The sequence below is a fragment of the Nannobrachium achirus genome (genome assembly GCF_963921795.1).
Source record: "Nannobrachium achirus genome assembly, chromosome: 2".
Lineage (NCBI taxonomy): Eukaryota > Metazoa > Chordata > Actinopteri > Myctophiformes > Myctophidae > Nannobrachium > Nannobrachium achirus.
In genome coordinates, this window is record NC_137811.1 from 45,246,960 (window position 1) to 45,267,739 (window position 20,780).

General features: G+C 45.1%; 1 protein-coding gene across 2 annotated transcripts in view; it reads left to right on the top strand.

Annotated features, from left to right (window-relative positions):
- The window catches only part of cdkal1 (CDK5 regulatory subunit associated protein 1-like 1), a 422,084-nt gene extending 401,396 nt beyond the window's left edge, over window positions 1–20,688 (top strand). The window contains exons 15-16 of one of the 2 annotated variants that reach the window (XR_013962583.1): window positions 17,268–18,519; window positions 18,617–20,688. Coding sequence is in view for 1 of the 2 variants with exons in the window: in XM_080738605.1 (XP_080594731.1) it covers window positions 17,268–17,438 (171 nt within the window). In the remaining variant the exon portion in view is untranslated. Of the gene's footprint in view, window positions 1–17,267 lie in introns of both variants that reach the window. The other variant, XM_080738605.1, reaches the window with a different exon arrangement.
- Window positions 20,689–20,780: the final 92 nt, after the last annotated feature.

Here is a 20,780-nt window from a genome sequence, read left to right on the forward strand (position 1 = left end):
GCTGGCAACGTGCGCAAGAAATGTGACACTGATTGGCCTAGTAGTTTGGCTGCCTACAGACAAACAAACACACTCACACACATGGGGCGGCCGAACCGCATGAGCGCCTTTTACCACCACCGCAGCAGCAGCAGCTATTGCAGTGCTTCATTTATGAACCGTAAGGCTTTTGCATTGCCAGGTTCTACACATAGACAGCTCCTGAGGATTACAACAGGACATGCAACATGTGTCCTGGATGAAGAGACACGCGCACACGTTCTCAAGCACTCACACACACACACACACGCACGCGCGCGCGCGCGCGCGTACACTTAGCAATCATGGATTCTGGATCAAGGTTTCTCTGCTTTCTCTCTGTCTTTCTGCCCCTGTTCTTTTATCATAGTGGTGGTTGTGGATGTGATGAAAGCAGACAAAGGTTGTGTGGATCAGAACGCGCAGCATCTTGCTCCCCAACCCCCCTTTCCTTTCTCTCACTCCATCTTTCAACCTCTTACTCGCCTCCTCTCCTGATCTCTGCTTCATTTCCACTCCCTTTCTTTGACTCACGTCTCTCTCCCATCTCTCTCTCCCATCTCTCTCTCTCTCTCTCTCTCTCTCTCTCTCTCTCTCCCCCCCTCTCGCCCTCTCTCTGTCCATTCACAGAGGCCCATGGCCCTTTCTCCTTTTCTTTCTGCACAAGAGGAAGGTTGGTAATGAGTCTTTTAGAGGGACACAATGAGACAGAGAGTAAGGCCACTCAGCAGCAAGGATCGAGACACACAGAGAGAGAGAGAGAGAGAGAGAGAGAGAGAGTCTTCGTCAGTCCTCTTCCTCGGATGAAAGCAAAAAATGGTAGAGAGAGAGGGAGAGAGAGAGAGATGAGATGAGATGGGGAGAGTGTCCTCTCCTCTCCCGCCCGCAGCAGATGGTGTACCTTCCAATAATCAGCTCTTTTCAAAGAACTCCCTCTCAAGGTGACAGATAGAGAAGAAAACAACTCCTCTGCTTCCACCAGACGGCAAATTGATCGAATAAAATGAAAGAAAAGTAAAAGAGGAGAGGGAGAGGGAAAAAAAAGGAGGGAAGGAGGTAAAGAAAAGAAACGCACTCCGCCATCCACGACAAAGACACCAGAGATGAAGAAGAAATGGGCGGATTGAAAAGAGGACGAAGCGGATGAATCTGACCTCAAGTGTTAAATTGGAAGACATGCTGCTTTTCTCCTCTCCCTCTCTGCTCTGTGGCGCCTTATCTTTCCTTTTTCACCTTCCTTCCATTTCTTTAGCGCTTTTTCTTCCTCCTCTCATTCCGTTTTCTTGCTCTCTAATACCGCCGTCCTGACAGGTGTCTCTCAGGATGTCACATGCTGGTTAGGCTTAGGATTAGACATTTAAAAGTTGGGCGCCGTGAACCGAAAAATATACCTCATTGTGAGCTTGTAGATCTGCTGTGTGTGTGTGTGTGTGTGTGTGTGTGTGTGTGTGTGTGTGTGTGTGTGTGTGTGTGTGTGTGTGTGTGTGTGTGTGTGTGTGTGTGTGTGTGTGTGTGTGTGTGTGTGTGTGTGTGTGTGTGTGGCGAGGAGTGGAATGCTCCCCGGATTTTTGGCCTCAAGCTAGATGCAGAATAGACCCAAATTTAGACCTCAAATCGTTGTTTCTGGGGGTCCCTGGAACAAAATCTTTTGAGATGGGGGTCCGTGGCCAAACACATCATCATTTTGACATGGTGTGTGTGTTACACAGTACACAGACATACTGGAAAGGAAGTGGAATGGGGTTTCTATGGTGGCTGGAGGCGGTTCGTTAGTTAATGGGGAGGGACCTGATTGGCTGGGATTGCCGGTCCTTTACATCATAACTCACTGCCTCATGGAGTCACACATGGTGCTACTGGCCGCCAAAAGTCAACACACACACACACACACACACACACACACACACACACACGCACACGCACACGCACACTCCCCCTCTCCCTCTCCCTCTCTCTCTGTCTCCTCACACATACACACACATATACACGGTCCCTTGGCGTGCCTGGAAGACTCCCTGCTAGCTGTTGGCCCCGACGCTGTCTTGATATGCACGCACGCACGCACGCACGCACGCACGCACGCACGCACGCACGCACACACACACACAATGTATTTTGTATTTTTCACCCCAAACAGTTGAAGCGCTTGGCATTGATATGGCTCAGTGCAACTGTTACAGCGTGTTACTTTGATGTTGCGTTATGCATACATGTTGACAGCCATATTGTAAAAATAAAAAAACACACACACACACACACACACACACACACACACACACACACACACACACACATACACATACACATACACACACACACACACACACACACACACACACACACACACACACTATCTAAAAACACACATCTAAAATCAAAGACTGACGTATCTTTGATTGTAGGGATGGAGCTAATCCTCTCAAATCTATTTTTAACGCCTTTATTTATGATGTCGAAAGGTTCTGCATGGCCTGTGCACGACTTTGTTTACTTTTGTGGCAAACAAATTGTTTAGCTTTCAGAACATCAGTCACGGCTATTTCGAGTGTTTTTATTCAGCGTGTCAAATTGCATTACATGGCCTATGCTCCGTGTATACTTAAAAAAAAACTGTGTCGCAACAAACAAGTAAACGAGCCATCAAAACATCTATTTTAAGTATTTTCATGTCAAATAGTATTACATGGCCTTGCTCTGTTTGTGAAATATTTATTTTATAAGTCAAAAGGTTCTACATGTCCCGTTGCTGTGTGTTTACTTTTAGGCCGAAAGATTGTTTAGGATAAAAATGAATTGCATCAGGGGTGCCCCCCTCCCCTTCTAAGTCAGTTTTGGTCTTTTGATTACGCTGCATATTAAAAATAGTTCCCCAGAGTCAGTCCTGTAAACAAGTTCGTGTAAGCAAAGGTCTCCAGTGATTTTGTGTTTTCACTATCCCCTGGAGGCTACTCAGCTTTTTCTCCGGAATTACAGCTTCGTGGGGAAGTGAAAGCACTTGACGGTAATAAAAATGTTCCATTCCGGAATAGTGTGTGAGTGGAAGGAACCTAACCACAGTGCACAAAACTACAGCAAGTTTATTGCTTTTAGTAAAGGAAACGGCAACTCCCATGCAGTGTTAAAAATATGTCCCTAGAAAGCAAGTATTCTGTATACATTTATAGTGAATTTTATACAGTATTTATGTTCCAGAAAAGAATTATAAAAAAAAGTATAGACAAATCCACAGAGCGACAATCATAACTGCAGTGTCAGGCAGCACAGCTTGACACCGCAACACCGCAACTAAGGGCAGCACCCTGTAGGGTATTCACCAAATATTCGAATATTCAAATATGAAAGTCACTATTCGACGTTGTTCACCGAAGTCGAATATTCGCTTATTTTTATTTTATTTTTTGTTTTCTCTTTAAAAAATATATAGTTTATAAAGCTTGGCTAGATAGGAAGTCATAAGAATGTGTTGTCAATGCCCCTGGTGGATGAATTTGTTAATGCTCTATACCAGGGGTTCTCAAACCTTTTTAGGCAGTGACCCCACAAAATAAACATATATGAACTGGGGACCCCCACCCTGACAAGCACTCGGTTCCGCAGATAAATATTGTGAAAATAGCAGATCTACATCTCTGTGAGCATGTAGATCGGCTATTTTCACAATGTTCGCCTCTTGCTTACCTAATATTTGACAGTTTGGCCAGTCCTGTCAAATATTCGACTATTCGAATACTTTGAGGTTGAATAATTCGAATACTAAAAAGCACTATTCGTGAATGCCCTAGCACCCTGTGGATATGTCTATACTAGCAACTGTAACATGCATGTTTATTGTGCATGTATTGGCCATCCATACATGTGCACTCAGCACATGTATGGGCGTGTTCATAATTGTCATGGGAGGCAAACTGGGTCCATTTGGTCTATTTAGCAGGTAGTGAAAACCAGAGCTGTGGCATTTTTATTGTTTCTCAGTGGAGAGCGATTCAAAAAACACATTGCAACAGTGAATAGTTTTTCTGTTTCTTTCTTTGTTCCAGGCTAAATATTCTCTATATGAATGGCCTTAACCACATAAACCCTACACATAAACCCTACTTTGTTGACCGGGGTACCCCAGGGGTCTATACTTGGTCCTCTTCTTTTTTCCCCTCTACACCAAATATCTTTTTAGCTGATGAACAAGCTCCCAACACAACACGCTGTGAGCTTGTAGTAGATCTGCTATTTTTGATGAATGGTCTATATATACATAGTTGACCGGGTTCCCCCAGGGGTCTAAACTATAGCTGTTCCCGTGTTGTGAGCTTATAGATAGCTAGTTTTTTGCCCAATGTTTGCCCCCAGTATAGGTGTGCTAGGGTTCATTTTAACACATGGGATGCTCAGGTTTATAACATTTCTAGCTGTTGCTGCTGCCGCCGTTCACTCACGCTTTATTTTGAAGAGCCTCGGAAGCTTCGTGCATGTGCACGTGGGTGTCCGCTGACGATTGAGGAAGAAAATCCATTTGTTTACAAACGCTCGCGAAACTAAAATCCAAACCACGGCCGACCATCGCAGTAAAGTGTCGCCGTGAAAACAATCAGATCTCTGCTTCCCTGGCGTTCTTTTCACCTCATTCATAGATAAAGCCCTTTTTATGTTTCAGAGTAGAATGGAAATCAATGCAACCAGCTCGTGCTATTTTCTCTCGCTCTCTCTCTCTCTCTCTCAGCTACGGGGTGACGTAAGGACTCGGGTCATTCAGAGGGCAGGCAGCTGCGCACGTACAGTTAACCCTTCGTTGTCTCGTTCAGGAACGAGACAACTCCTTTTGGCAGGGTGACCCCTAGTGGCCTTAACTCGTTACTGAACGAGTTTGGCACCCAAGTTGTTAACATGGGTTCCATGCTTTCTGGGGCGAGCGAGGTGTTCTCACAAGAGAACGTTTTTCTCGTATGAATCATGTGTCCTTCCTTGAGCCGAGACTTCTCAGTATGCTTTAGTGAAGCTGAGGAACAACTCTAACCTGACCTCTGACACACTGTGGCTGCTGGTGTGTAGACTGAGAGTAAGGTAGGCACAGCAGTTTATTCAAGTCAATGGAGCTTGCTATAAAATAATGAAATTGTTTTTTTTTTTACATCAAAACACATCAGTCCTTGAACCAAGGCACGCACACACGCATGCACGCGCACACACACAGTGATCTTTGCAGATCTTATGAACTGATAAGGAACTGGAAACATGTGCATGTACAGCGTGTGTGTGTGTAACCCTGGCCTGTTCTTAATGTAAGGGTGCCTCCCATCTCCCACGTGATGTTGGTAGTGTCATTTCCTTACACACAAACCACAGCTACGTGTAAAGTTAAACATGCTGTCCTCACACACACACACACACACACACACACACACACACACACACACACACACACACACACACACACACACACACACACACACACACAGTGTCCTTAAAACCCATGTCACATGCAGTAAACTAGGTCCATGGGAAAAGGACTGCTTCAGTAGTTTACAGTTACGGTAACCAGAGACAATACCTAGAGTACACAGAGGTCCCATGGACCTAGTTTACTGCATGTGACATGGGTTTTAAGGACACTGTGTGTGTGTGTGTGTGTGTGTGTGTGTGTGTGTGTGTGTGTGTGTGTGTGTGTGTGTGTGTGTGTGTGTGTGTGTGTGTGTGTGTGTGTGTGTGTGTGTGTGTGTGTGTCCTGAAAATGCTCCAATTATCATACCGGTATGTGTATACTGTTGCTGTTGGAGAGACATTTCTTATGTCATCATTTCAACCACCATCTGCTGGGATTTGGAAGAAGGCTGTGAATACCAGTAAGACTCCCTAATCGGGAGATAAGCGACCGTCAGGTCGCATACTCAAACTTTAGAAGGCAATGGTAGGCAATCAGGAGGGAATATGGGAAATGGGACAGATCCATGTTTATGACATGACTTTAGAGATACTGCGTACCACTTTGCGTGATTCTAGGGCAAAATCTGTAGGAGCAGTGTCCAAAAATGTGTTTTGCAAGAATCTGCCTCATGGTGGCGCTAGAAGAGGGCCATGTGAGAAATGAGGGGTGGAGGTTCTGGTTTTGCAGCCAAGGAGTGCGTTTGCAAAGTTTGGCATTGATAGGGGCAACGGTGGCGGAGATATGAGAAGGGCAAAAGTGTGACCTGTGACGTGTGACTGACATAATGACTGACAGCCGGTTTGAGTCATTAGTAGGATCAATATGTGTGACTTATTTGATTTCTCCCTATGCTATTGTGACCTGTGTGCCTGGCCTCAGAAGGCTGTCAGTTTATCTGCTGATTGGAATGTCAACTCGCTCTGCACTCTACCTGCCGACGTGCAAAAGATCACCATCATGTTCATTCTCAGGCCTGCATTAATCGACATAATTTATGTTATAAGCATGATGGGGGAAACTAGCTGTTGGAGAGAGTGATGTTTCCTCTTACTATAGTAACATACAGTAACCCTAACCCTAACGTTTTAATTTAGGCCGAGGCCTCTAACAGGCCGTCATGTTTCGACCACACACAGTCTTCATCAAGACACTTTGCCCTGATGAAGAAAATGACCAAAAGTAATCAACAAACTATACTTTAAAAATCACACCCGTGTGAACTGAGCCGTAGTTCAAAATAATGTTTGAAAAAAAAAACGTTTTTTGAAAAAAAAACGTTTTTTTGAAAGAAAAAAAAGTTTTTTGAAAAAAAAATTTTTTGGAAAAAAATGTTTTTTGAAAAAAAAAAGGTTTTGAAAAAAAAAGAGATTTGGAAAAAAAAAAGTTTTGAAAAAACTAGGGCGTGCTCAAACAACAGTAATAACGGCGTATTACCTTACTGTACTTTACTGTACTGTATACTATACCTAACTGTACTGTATACTGTACTCTACTGTACCTAACTGTACTGTACTGTACATATTCTGTGTTCTATATCTATGAATTCTATGGCGCTCTACAGACGGACAGCGGTTGCCGCCGGGGCTCCCGCTTGGATCTGCGAGGACCGCGCCGCGGTGATACACAAACACACTCGCTCTTTGAGTAAACGCTGCGCGGTATTTCACAAAGATGAACACAATCCATCTCTCACCGCCCGCGTACGCATGCACAAACGAGCACGCTCGCGGGGATTTTCACGGGACTGCGCCCGCTCGCCTCGCCGCCTCTAAACTTCGCTGTGCGGACGAAATAGCCGCCCGCCTCTCATTGAAAATGAATTACTAGCAGGCGGTGACCGCGTACCGTCTGGAATCCCCTTAAGTGTTCTAGATCTATGAATTCTGTCACCTCCCCCCCGCCCCCCCCCCCCAGGCTAGTCTCAACAGCACCCTCTTACCCACCAACCCACCACCCCCTCTTCCCCCCTGTGTGTGTGTGTGTGTGTGTGTGTGTGTGTGTGTGCGTGCGTGTGTGTGTGTGTGTGCCTGGTCTGGCCTAGCCTGAAAACAGCGCCCCTCCCTTAACATGTGTGGTCAGAAAAGGTACTACACCACAGGCTTGAGGCTACATACGGACCCACCCACCCACATACAAACATACCTACACACACGGCCACGCTATGGAGACGGTGTGACCACCGCTCAAAAACTATTCAAACATATATTCTACAAGCTCACAGAGCCTGGCTACGTGAGGTGAAGTGAGCTTGAAAAGGTGGAGAACCACTGTTTTACGTGGTGAGAGTGCATTACGTGGAATTCCACTAATCACAGCATGGAAACCAGACGAGCGTGGTGGTTGTCTGCCGGTAAGGTGACAAGTTGTTTTTCTAGAGATCAGGTGCATACTGTATACGTGTCATCATCTATGTTATAGATGAGACACGGGATCGAGTTGTCGTTTCAACTGTGCATGTTTGTGGGTGTGTGTATGCATTTGTAACATGACACATGAAGGCCTGGTTGTTTTGTTGGACACCATGTGCCTGCGGTGTCTGTCTGACTCGCTGTGTGTGTGTGTGTGTGTGTGTGTGTGTGTGTGTGTGTGTGTGTGTGTGTGTGTGTGTGTGGGCAGGATTGCATGCACATGCTTGTGCACGTAGAGGGACAGGCTGTGACGTGTGTGTGTGTTACATGACATGAGGTGTGACAGTGTGGGCCATGTGCTCACAGATGAGGTGATTTTTCTGTAGCATGTGGATGTGGCTTGTTTTCTTTCTTATACTAGTAGTGAACTCATGCCACTCACTATGCCGTTGCCCCTACATTGGTCTCTAGGAGGACACCGTAAAGCTTGTATGAATCTAAGCCACCTAGGAATGGGACGATAAACGATATTATCGTTTAACGTGTTAAAAACACTGACGATAATCGTATTGTGGAGATTGAATTTATCGTGAAATCGTCCTCCGTCATGCACTGGGATCAATTCACCTTTTATTTGCCGAGCTGCATATTATCCGGTAACATTTAAAATCTCTATTGGTAAAACATACTTATAATATACGTACTTGATAGTCTTTTTTTTTAATCTCTACCAAATCTCTTTGTCAAAAGATTGCTGATCTACAAGCTCACAAGTTGCGACACGTTGTGAGCTTGTAGATCAATTTTTGGGCAAATGTTCTGCCCCAGGATAACTGATGTTGGGGATATTTTGATTATCGCTATAATATCATAAATCACGATCTCTTTGGTCACAATACGATATTATGACATTTTCATATCGTCCCATCCCTAAAGCCAACCAAATTATAAAAGTTGGAAAGACACCACAAAACACTCAAAGCTAAATTGATTATTACCGTATTATTCTGAATTTACTACGACTATTTTTCAATTATCATTTTGGGAAAAAAAAATATGGAATAGAAAAGCTCATACAGAGATAACATTCTGCTGTAGCCTATTGTATTGCATTAACCAATTCATACTGAAAATCAGCTCCTCATAATGTGTATCAGAACTGCAGTCGAACAGAACAGAAGTCCATACTGCATACTGCTGGGGAATAAAATACACTACATTTCCCATCAAGCTCAGCGGCTCGTTTCGTCATTCAGATGCGACTCTCCATTGTAAACAGGAACCATAGGCTACTAGCCAGCCAGCATTAGCTTCATTGGGCTTCATTTACTGTTTGGATTAAACTTCCACGCTAAAGATCTCATGTGCGGCCGTCATCCACGCCGATGTTCGCGAGAACAACGCACACGCACGCGCCCCGGTAAGTTCAATGCCAAAGCCATCCAACTTTGCCAAACAGGACGTGAAATGAGCGGCGTCCAAATTTCGCTGCGCAATTTGTAGACAGTGTACGGTAATCACCGTAACAGCTCGCGGGGGCTGTGAGTGGAGCAGGGAAAGGTCCTGAAAGATACATAACGGCGAACATCTCTCCGGCGAAAATGTCTAGACACCGAATATATTACGACTCCCTATTTTGAGGATGTGTTTTATAGAATAAAATATCGTGGTATATTCGGAATAATATGGTATTTGTCCATAAATTAACAGTACATTACGGCAACAATGACCACAACCGCCTGCATTGACTTTACAGTCAAGTCCTAAAATTGACTGCACAGTGTAAAAATGTATCAATCGCTGTGTGACACTCAGGATTTCACTTTGTAATGTGTCTGTGCATGTGCCTGACCGTACATATGTGTCTCTTCATTCCAATAAAAGTCTTTAAATTGAAAAGTGAGTGGAATTGAGAGACCTGGTCTGCCACAGCTCGTCGTGGTCAGCAACCCCCGCGGAAAGTCCATTCTTTTTAACTAGACTCCATCATTCCTCTATTAGCCAGGCAATTCTCTGTCTTCTATGACTTTGACCTCTACACTGCCCTGCACGCTGGAGGAAAAGATTGAAAAAATCCCTTTTACACTCTCTGTCATCGTCTGTCTGTCTGTCTGTCTGTCTGTCTGTCTGTCTGTCTGTCTGTCTGTCATTCTCTCTCTCTGTCTGTCTGTCTGTCTGTCTCTCTCTCTCTCTCTCTCTCTCTCTCTCTCTCTCTCTCTGTGTCCATGTTTCCCTTGGATTGATGTCCAGTGTCTACAGTATATCGTCATCAAATCTATCTTCTCCTTCTTTCTCTATTCCTCTGTTGTTTCTTTATCACTGACACACTTCTCTGCTCTCCCTGTTGTGTCATTTGGCGCGCGCGTGCGTGCGTGCGCGCGTGTCCGCCCGCGCCTGTGTGCCTGGCTATGTCCAGTACTATTACAGCTTGTTCTCATTATCACTATATTGCTTTGTGAATCGGCCTCTCACTGAGATGCCTGTTACAGTATCTCTCCATGGCTTTGTTATAAGCCTCCCTCTCACACACACACACACACACACACACACACACACACACACACACACACACACACAACACACACACACGCACACACGCACACACACACTCTCTCTCTCTCCAGTGTGTCTGTCTAGAATGACGGTGCCAGCTGTTATGGGATCATGTGAGAACTGTGACCACAGTGCATTGTATTGACTGCTTTTCAGTGTAAGTGTGTGTGGGTGAGTGGGTGGGTGCCCTTGAGTGTGTGTATGTATCCGTCTATGTGGTTGTGTGTGTTGAAGGAATGTTGGCGTCAAAGTGCGTCGAGAAACTGTGTGTGTAGGAGAAAGAGAGGGTGTTATTTGAGGCCGAGACTTCTGTTGGCAAAATCCACGTTGCACATTGAACTCCAAAAGTTTAAAATTGGACCGAAATTTGGGAGGGTGGGCGAGCTCGTTGTGCGTCCCAGTCCCGTCGCAGGTGAAATGTTAACCTGCTGTAGCACCTGGAGACGGGGACGCGATTCTCCCGTGGGGGTGGGAGAATCGCGTCCCCACGGGGCGGGAGGACGGATCGCCGGCAGGTACCACCTAAACCAACCCTTTACCTCAGTAAAACTAACCCCGGTTGAAATGCGAACCTGCCGACACTCCGTCGTCCCCCCGCGGGTGAAATGCTAACCTGCCGACGCTGGTGAAAGCTAGCCTGAAGAAATACTAACCTGTGTCCCCTATGTGTGGGGACCACGACGCCAAAAGGAAATCGCCCTTGCTGAAATTTGGGCCCATCTTTACACTCTCAGAGTTCAATGAACGCTGAGGAATTGGCTGTGTATGGGACGGGGAACCCCAGCTGGCTGGCAGACAGACAGACAGACAGGCAGACAGACAGACAGACAGACAGTGTATGCCTGCGGTATCATTTTGTATGATTTTACTAAGGACGCACGCGCAGCCGTGCACACACACACGCACACACACGCACACACACACACACACACACACACACACACGCACACACGCACACACACACACACACACACACACACACACACACACACACACACACACACACACACACACACACACACACACAGTATCCATCCCGCAGGCCTACACCTGTAGAAATACACTCACATGCATGCTCTCTCTCTCTCTCGCTCTCTTTCACACACACACACACACACACACACACACACACACACACACACACACACACACACACACACACACACACACACACACACACACACACACACACACAGCATGCAAGCTAGCAGGTGGTGAATTATTGTTATAATCCACCTATCTCCTCCCTTTGCTTTCAACTCTCATGGCATCTCCTCTCCTGCTCTCCTTCCTAGCCACCCTATCATCTTCTGCCCCCCCACTCCCCCCCCCCCCCCCCCCCTCCGCTCTCAGTAGTAGTAATAGCTTGTAGATTGCATTATTCAGTCTTCTTTCAGAGCCCCTGCTGTTCCAATATACCTGCATAGTGCATACAGGCAACGCACATGAAAAAGAAAAACGGAGAGTAATGCCTCATTTATGCTCCGTCGCATCTATGACGCGCTGTGAGCTTGTAGGCCTGCCATTTTCGGCGTGCAACAACGTTGTGCGGCAAAGAAGAAATCATGCTTAATCCATTTCACTCTGCCTCTGTGTCAGCGTGGTGATATTCACAGGCTAGGCGCTATACTTTCTTACCTGTGGATCATTGTCTTCCCATTTTACCCCCTCTCCATTTCTGTGCCTCTGTCTGTCTCTCTGTCTCTCACTCTTTTCCCATGCCATCCTTTCAAAGTTTTACGTGGGGCCACTTTAAAAGATTGACACACCGTAGTGCTTTTGAAGAGCCCAGTTGAAGTACAGCGGGCATTACCCTGTCAGTTTAGGGATTAGCAGGCTTGGAGTTTGCGGGCGGTGCGTACTTGGAAGTCATTATAAACAGATCATGTGTTCATCTGAATGGGATCATTACACAGGAGATCATAAGATGAGGGCTAGATCATATCGCCATATGTCTCACAACTATGACAGGCAGGGGGGGGGGGGGGGGTTGTTAAACCTAAACTCTTACTGTAAAGCGTATCAGAGAGCATCGCTTCCTTATTGTCCCTCGAACAGCCTTTCTGCCCTTTTTTGCTCCAAACACACAGAGTATCGTCTTCGCGGTGTAGCGAGTCAAACACCCGCGCGGCGCTACCGGGAGCTCGCTAACCAGACAATGTCATGGTATCTGCCCGCCGTTGTCCGCGACCCTCTCTCTCTCTCGGTGACTAAGGATGTGTCACACAGGCGGTGTTGGTTATAGTATCCTTCCCTCCATTGTGTCTGGGAACAGAGGAAAGCATTCATGGACAATAGCGAGGACAGGAGTGGGTGGCATAAGGCAGTGTTCACAGCCATCAGAAAGGTGGAGAGTGGGAGTAGCGGATGGGTTACAAAGAGCGCAGACATATGGCACACACGCACGCGCGCACACACACACACACACGCACGCGCGCACACACACACACACACACACACACACACACACACACACACACACACACACACACACACACACACACACACACGCACACACACACACACACACACACACACACACACACACACAACAAAACATGCGTAGGCGTGCAAGTCAAACTTGCTCTGTGTGCGTGTGCATGTAGGTAGAAGTAGAGTAATAGACAAAGTCTCTCATTGTGGGTTTCGTTTTGGTCTCGTTTGCGTGCACGCGCTCTCTTGACAACTTTATCTGGGTTCTCTGTTCGTGTGCAGACATTTAGAAATGGTAAAGTGCAGCATTGTGAGATATGCGCGCATGCATATTGTCACTCTCTGGCAGAAACCTTGTATCTCCAAATTTCAACATTTTATGTTTTTCCGTGATTTAAAGTTATACCATGTAACTTTTTTTATAAAACAAATCTTAAAATGGTCCTAGCTGTTAAATCGCTAAAGTTTTAGAACCCCCACTCCGTTATTTTCAGCTTCTAAAGCCTTCTCTTTATATGTTTTCTATGATCCCTGCCCGGGACCGGTTTTCGCAGAAAAATTGCGTCATCACACTACCGGCCAATCACAGCGAGGGTTATACACTGCCGGCCAATCACAGCGCAGAACATACACTGCCGGGCTCTCTGGTGGGTTTAGGAAACACGCCTTCAGGAAGTACACTGCAGTGTTTACACTGGAGGAGTCTAGCATGTAACTCCCCAACCGCTGCTCGTAGAAGGACACGGGAGACCTCATTGAAAGCGTCTCGGCGAGGCGAGGCGGACGCGGTGGTCTGACGGCCCGGCCTGCGAGCGAAAAACGGACGAAAAAAGCAAACGCGACCGCAGACCAGCAGAGCTCCCCTTGTTATTTACAACAGCTCGCACTTGTTGATGGTGACGTCACCAAGAATGCTGGTCCCTCATTGGCTGTTGATGGTGACGTCACCAGCAATGCTCGTGCCTGATTGGCTACGGGCATAAAACACAAACAGATACGTGACAGATACGCAACTGAACGCAGTACTTGCGCACTCTGCTGGCGCAAGTAAATCTCCATGAATTCAAGCCTGCATGGGGTGAGTAATCGATAGGAAAAAAAGTATGTTGGGGGGTGAACTATCCCTTTAATGCCTTACTTGGCTTACTTACATCATACAAGAGTATCTGTGCTAGTAGATTGTCTATTTCACTATTTCTGAACATTTCCGCTCCATTTTCTGAAAGGTTATGGTTTCGAACATGCAAGGTTTATGTGAGCACATAATGTACACACACACACACACACACACACACACACACACACAGGTACACACACACACACACACACACACACACACACACACACACACACACACACACACACACACACACACACACACACACACTCACTCTCACATGCACAGAGCGCTCAGGGCACAGTGGGAGGGGTTGTCTCCAGGGTGAGCAGGCAAAACGAGAAGGGAAGACTCGAGGGTGGTGTGTCTTACTTACACACACACACACACACACACACACACACACACACACACACACACACACACACACACACACACACACACACACTGGAATAATAATTTAGTGAACAGATGTCTCCAGGAGCCGACACAAACAAAAATCTTCAGTGTTCATTTAATTCTGTGTAAAATTGACACCAGTGTGACCCATAAGGGTCCATTTGTGTCAACAATACTGAGGGTTTTACTATGCAGCATGTGAGAGAGAGAGAGAGAGAGAGAGAGAGAGAGAGAGAGAGAGAGAGAGAGAGAGAGATTAGAATGAGAGAGGGAGATTAAGTTGAATTACACTAAATATGAAAAGAATGACATCCCATCAGCCCCTCTGGACTTGATTAAAGGAAAGCGGGTGATCAATTGTTCAATATTGCCGAGGCGTAATCCACATTACAGTGGCTGCTGTCTGGAACATCAGTTTTGTGACGCACGGCAAGGTCACGCAGATCGATGTGTGTTCCTCTACCTGCAGCCACTGGCGGACAGCGCGGCCCCCGTCTCCGTCTCTCTCATCCAATTTGCTTAATGCTCAAATTAGTAGCCCCTGGTGCTGACAGTCCACCAGCTCCTAATCAATCGCCGGTCAGCGCGTTGTCACTCGGAAAGGGAAACGAAACCCCCTTTTTTCTAAAGACATGAAGAGAAAGTACAAGACAGGTGATATCAAAGTGTATGATAATGAGTCAGTGGAGGCTGAGGGAATGGTAATGCCGTGGAATCTGCTGTCCCCGTCTCTTCTTCAACGCCTGGTTTAGTCTCGGTTTGCACTGCGTTTCCGTCGCGCGACAAAAACAGCCGGCCTACAAGCTTGCAGATCGTCTCTTTCCAAGTGCATGGTGTAAATCAGTGGTTTTCAACCTTTGTGGGATCAGGGCCCACTTGAAAAAGTGTATGACAATGAAAACTCAACTTTTAAGGTTTCAAACGAAAAAGAAATACAAACATTGATGTTATGTCATCAAAATCAAATCTCACTGTTTTGCCAACTATTATGGGGGCCCTCTTGCAACAGCATCCTCACGGCCCACAAAGTGGGCCCCCGGCCCACAGGTTGAGAACCAGTGGTATAAATCACCCTCAAGCTATGGCCCTGGCTGAACTGTCTACGGAGGCTAATATCCAGGGACACTGGTGGATGTACTTCCAAATGCAATAACGATTAGAGCCAATGGTCTCTAATGGCTGGTGTGTGGCTCATCGTCAAAAGATCGTTTTATGAAGACATCCCAGGCTGATGAGTTCATGACTTCACGGGATGATACATAGGGAAAGTGTGTGCTCTATTTATCCAGGAGAAAATTGCGAGCAGAACTCGGTGTTCCTCACCTCATGTTCCCCGTGTATAATTTCTTCTCATTTCTACCTTTTTGTTCCTTTTCCTTCCACCAGTACTCCTCGGTGCGAGGCCGTCCATCTATCACTGTCAGCGGCCTTCACTGGCAGATGTCTTTTTAATGGTCTGACACATTAGGACTTAACTAGGACCTGCTGATTACAGGCACTTGATTCCTTGGCTCACTGCCCAGTCTAATGGCTAACCTTAGAGTTTGATATGTGACCATGGCCAATTGATTTGCCCTGAAGATGAGGCCCCGATTATGGGTTACGGACAGGAGTTAAAGCCCCATTATACTTCCTCACTTGCTGGTGTCGCGCGCCGGAAATAGCAGATCTGTGAGCTCACAACAGAGTATACATCTGGCTTCAGACGCACAACTCTGACTTTGCCTCCCCATTGTGTGTGTGTGTGTGTGTGTGTGTGTGTGTGTGTGTGTGTGTGTGTGTGTGTGTGTGTGTGTGTGTGTGTGTGTGTGTGTGTGTGTGTGTGTGTGTGTGTGTGTGTGTGTGTGTGTGTGTGTGTGTGTGTGTGTGTGTGTGTGTGTGTGTGTGTGCGTGCGTGCGTGCGTGCGTGCGTGCGTGCGTGCGTGCGTGCGTGCGTGCGTGCGTGCGTGCGTGCGTGCGTGCGTGCGTGCGTGCGTGCGTGCGTGCGTGCGTGCGTGCGTGCGTGCGTGCGTGCGTGCGTACGTACTAGCCTTCATAATAGCCTACTGTCCTGTCATGCCCCACTTACCATTAAACTGTCCCATTTCAGACAGAAGATACACCTAGAAATGTTCCAAAATAAAGCACACAGCCATTATTAACTATTTTACTGCCACTTAGGTTGTTTATAGTCTGCTCATGGCCAGCAAAGTAGCTTACCTTTGAAATTTTAAAGAAAAAAAATCCATCCATTATTTCCAACCGCAATCTTTAGTAAAAGACAGGCATATCGCTCATCTAGTTGTGAAAAAATATTTCTTTTAAAAAACAGTCGACCGGGCGCTGCCGTTCCAATGAACGAAACTGAAGTTTGTCCCTCGGTTGCACCAGTTGTAGAGCATAGAAATGGAGAAACTAGATCCAGGCAAAGAAAATGACCAGGAAAGTGATCCCGGCCGCCGCCATTATTGTTTATGTGTGTTCAAGATTTGAGACTATTACTGCAGCTGCTGCTACTGCAGCCACCCCTCATCTGCTCAGACAGGCTCTGCCGGGGAAAGAACGAACACTCGGTATGGCGTCGTCTCTGTGTGAAAAAAGAAACGACGTTCCTTTGGCGGCAAAAGAGTTAACATACATCTTAATAAATAATAATACATAGATATAAACAATAATGATTCCAAAAATGCAGTGGAATGTGTTTTTTTTAAGTCCCGAATGTTGATGTTGGTTTACATACATAAGACAAGGGTCTATACCAACCTATTGGCTATGTTCAGGGGAAGGGAGGGGTAGAGTAACAAAATATATATATTTAAGAAAAAAGAGAGATGAAAAAACAAACCTGATTCCAAGTCCTACTTGGATGTGTACTTAAATATAGCTTTTATAATCAGTGTTGACATATAATGGCCTTTAATTTAATCTCTAGTGTGTACCGAGGATTAGCGCACTCGACCTGCTCGACACTCATCTCAACTGAATTCTCTTATCGCCCCCACAGGAACAGGCGGCTTCCCTGGCCAATGGGATTCATGGGCCCGCCTCCTTGCCCTCTTCACCGGCCTTGCTGATTGGCTCCTACAGCCTGGACAGGGAAGGGCTGAAGATGCTGGGCGTGGGCCTGGCGCTGGCAGCAGCAGTGTTGGCCTTCATTGTGGAGAAACTGTACTGAAGGAACATTCAACACAGCCAGCCTGAGGACAGTGACATCACTGGAAGCTATAGACGAGGTGGAGCATGCTGAAGAACAGTGAACACTCTGCCCGGGTTTCCTTCTACAGCAGTGTTTCTCAAACTTTCACATTTCTAGGTCTCCCCTTAAAGGCCCACTTTCAACATATTTTATTGTTTTTTGGGACACGATCAACACAATCCTTATTTAGTTCTTTTTAGTGTTCAATCTGTGTTTTGTTTCCCAGAGGTGAAGTGGGCCTTTAAAGGACAACTAAGGGTTCATATATTATAGATAGTAATTAGAGAAAAGCAAAGATGAGTGTTAACACATAGCATGCCATCATAGGGTTAATAGAACTCACCGAGTCACGTACATGCGCGTTGTGCGTGCATAGATCGGTGTCGGTGATGTCCCGGCATCATAACGTTGTCTTGTATAATCCATTTCAATGTCTGGTCGCTAGCAGCTAACAGCGCTAGCAGCGTTAGCAGCCCCCGTCCACATAACATGGAGCCAGATTGACGCTTTCCCAGAGCTCTGCGCACAGCATGCGCGTCACCAGCGCGCGTCATCAGCGAGTGCCGCTGAGGCTTATGGGTAATGTAGTGTTTTTGCTAATCTGGCGATAATATAGTAATATTGATTATTTTTTATTGGTAGAAACGCCAGGAGTGCCAATTTTGATATAAAGACGTTTCCAGATGTCTTTGTGGCTATTTAAGCAGTCAATGTGTTAAAATGTTTTCACTTACTGCTTTCTATCGTTTTAGAGATTTTAAAGATTTTGATTTCAGTGGGTGGGGGAATGCGTAAAAGTGGCAAAACATTTCTTTTTAGACACAATAAGCCCATTCCCAAGATGCACCGCAATATTCATGGGCTAGTAGTGTTACTGTAATTCAGAAATCACCTGCTTATGGTGTCTAAAAAGACATATTTAGCCACTTGTACACATGCCCCCACCCACTGAAATCAAAGTCAGAGAAAGCAGTAAATGAAAACATTTTAACAATCATCTCTTCTTTTCTCTAATTACTATCTAAAATATGAACCCTTGTCGTAAAAAAACAAAAACAAAGTTGTCCTTTAACTCTGTAACTCTGGCAGTGTACAAATGGAACCAAATGAACCTGTTAACCTTGTATGGGTCAATTTAGACCCCCCTACACTTTGAGAAGCACTGTTCTACAGGACACTGCCCACTCAATGAGAGTGTTGCTGCCGGACTGAAACCTTGTATCTCCATGTTTCAACTTTCTGTGTTTTTTCGTAAACTTCATCATACAAGAGAGTCGCACAAAAGTTGTGAAAATAGCAGACCTACAAGCTCCAAGCGTGTCTTGTAGATTTTTATATTTTCACTATTTTAAATGTTTTTAAAAAGGAATGGTTTTGGACATACAAGGTTTCCACCCGACAGCAACGATTATTCTGTCCAGGCACACCAGGAGGAAAAAGTAGATGACATGACAACAGTTATAGATTTGAGTAAAACAAATGGGCAGTGAGATTTTATTTTTCCAATTAGATTTACTGTATTTTTCTCTCATTTTCTTTTTTCAAATCAAAAGGATAGATGTTTTTTTACTCCAGGTTTTCTTCCTGTGATGTCAAAGATTCGTGGACGGCTTTCTAACGCACAGAGCTTATTCAATAGGAATTTAGTAAATGTTTTCAGTTGTGTATAAATAGTCCTAATGCTGATTTGGAGGAAATTAATCATCCCATCCCATGGGGACGCAGAAGCACATCGTTGCTATCAGACCAGAAACCTTTTATGTCCAACTTTTTACACGTTGTAAACGAATGCCCTACTTTGGAAAGTTGCAGAAAAGTAGTGAAAATAGCAGATCTACAAGCTCACAATGCCTCGCGGTGCGAGGGTTTGTGAGCTTGCAGATCGGCAATTTTCATTATTAAAAAAATCCAAATGATAATGACATAAAAGGAAGAGTTTTGGACATAAAGGGTTTCCACCCGACAGGGATGATATTATTTGACGCGCTGGAGACGTGTAGCCTTCAGCAGTGATGAGACCTGGCAAATGAGAAGACATCAATGTAGATAACAGGACGGTGACTGTATAGATATCTGCCAAGGAGAATCAAACGCATCTCTTCTACTCAACACATTTCAAACTCTGTCTGAAAGCTCATACCGCCCTGCTATTTATAGTAGACTTGTTGATTATACTTACCAAAGAACATTTTTGATGTTGAATATACCACTACAGGCAGAGAGAGAAAAAGAGTGAATTGTGAAACTCTCCATACTTGTTTGCTTCAATACTGATGTTGACAGCTAACTACTATTTTGACAGGTAATGTGAGTTTCAGACTATTAAAATATATATTTTTGCCATCCTCTGATTGAGATGTGTTGTGTATACACACACAAATGTGTAACATAAAATGTGACGTGAGTAAGATTTGCATACCGTGGAAGGAGTTCAAAAGTGAACTTGTGTTTTAGTTTGTAAACGTTCTGTTCAAAGTATTTATTTTTCACCACAGAGACAGAAAATCTTTTTTTTAGCATAGCTTCACTGCAGCATAATTGTTTGTGATTCTTTTGTTGTTTTTTTTGTTGCTGTTTTAGAGAAAAGGGATGATCCTAAGATGCTTTTTTTGTCTTGAATGTCAAGGCCAAGGATATTGTACATCCCAGAACAACCTCAACAACTGAGTGGTCCAGACAGTTGGCTATAGAGATCAATCTTCTTGGAGTGATGATGATCAGATTAGTTTTGTTATGACATGTATGTTGATTTGCTTTTCTTGTAATATGAAGCTGGCAAAAATGCAAACCCCACCACTGACTTGTAGTAGCTTTTTGTCTGTGATGTGACCATCTTTACAGTATGCACCTGGTCTTTTGATAACTCTGGGCTATGGTGTGTCTATTGCCTTAATTTGGTCATTAATTGTTGTTTCCATATTATAGTTTCATCATCATTATCCTCGTCAGCCAAATTTTAATAAGGGTCACATGTAATTAGTTCAGAATGACTCGTCTGCAATGTGGATAGATTGACCAATTGATCGGTTGCTTGATGAAAGCATTGATTGACAGATTTGCCACAATCTGTATCCAATCTCTCCTTTTCCTCTGTCTACTTGCCTCTCCTACAGTATATCACTCTGTCAGTTTTATATTGTTTATTAGGATTCATACGGGAATGATTTCGTAAGGTTTTCTTTTGGTTCTCTTCCCGTGTTCATTTTGGATGTGTTGTGTATGTGGTCATACGGCTCTCTATCTGTCTGGATAAAAGTTGTTGAAGTGCAGTGAACGTGTCGCCCTGCGTCTTTCTTTCCCTTCCGTCAGCAGCGCTCACAA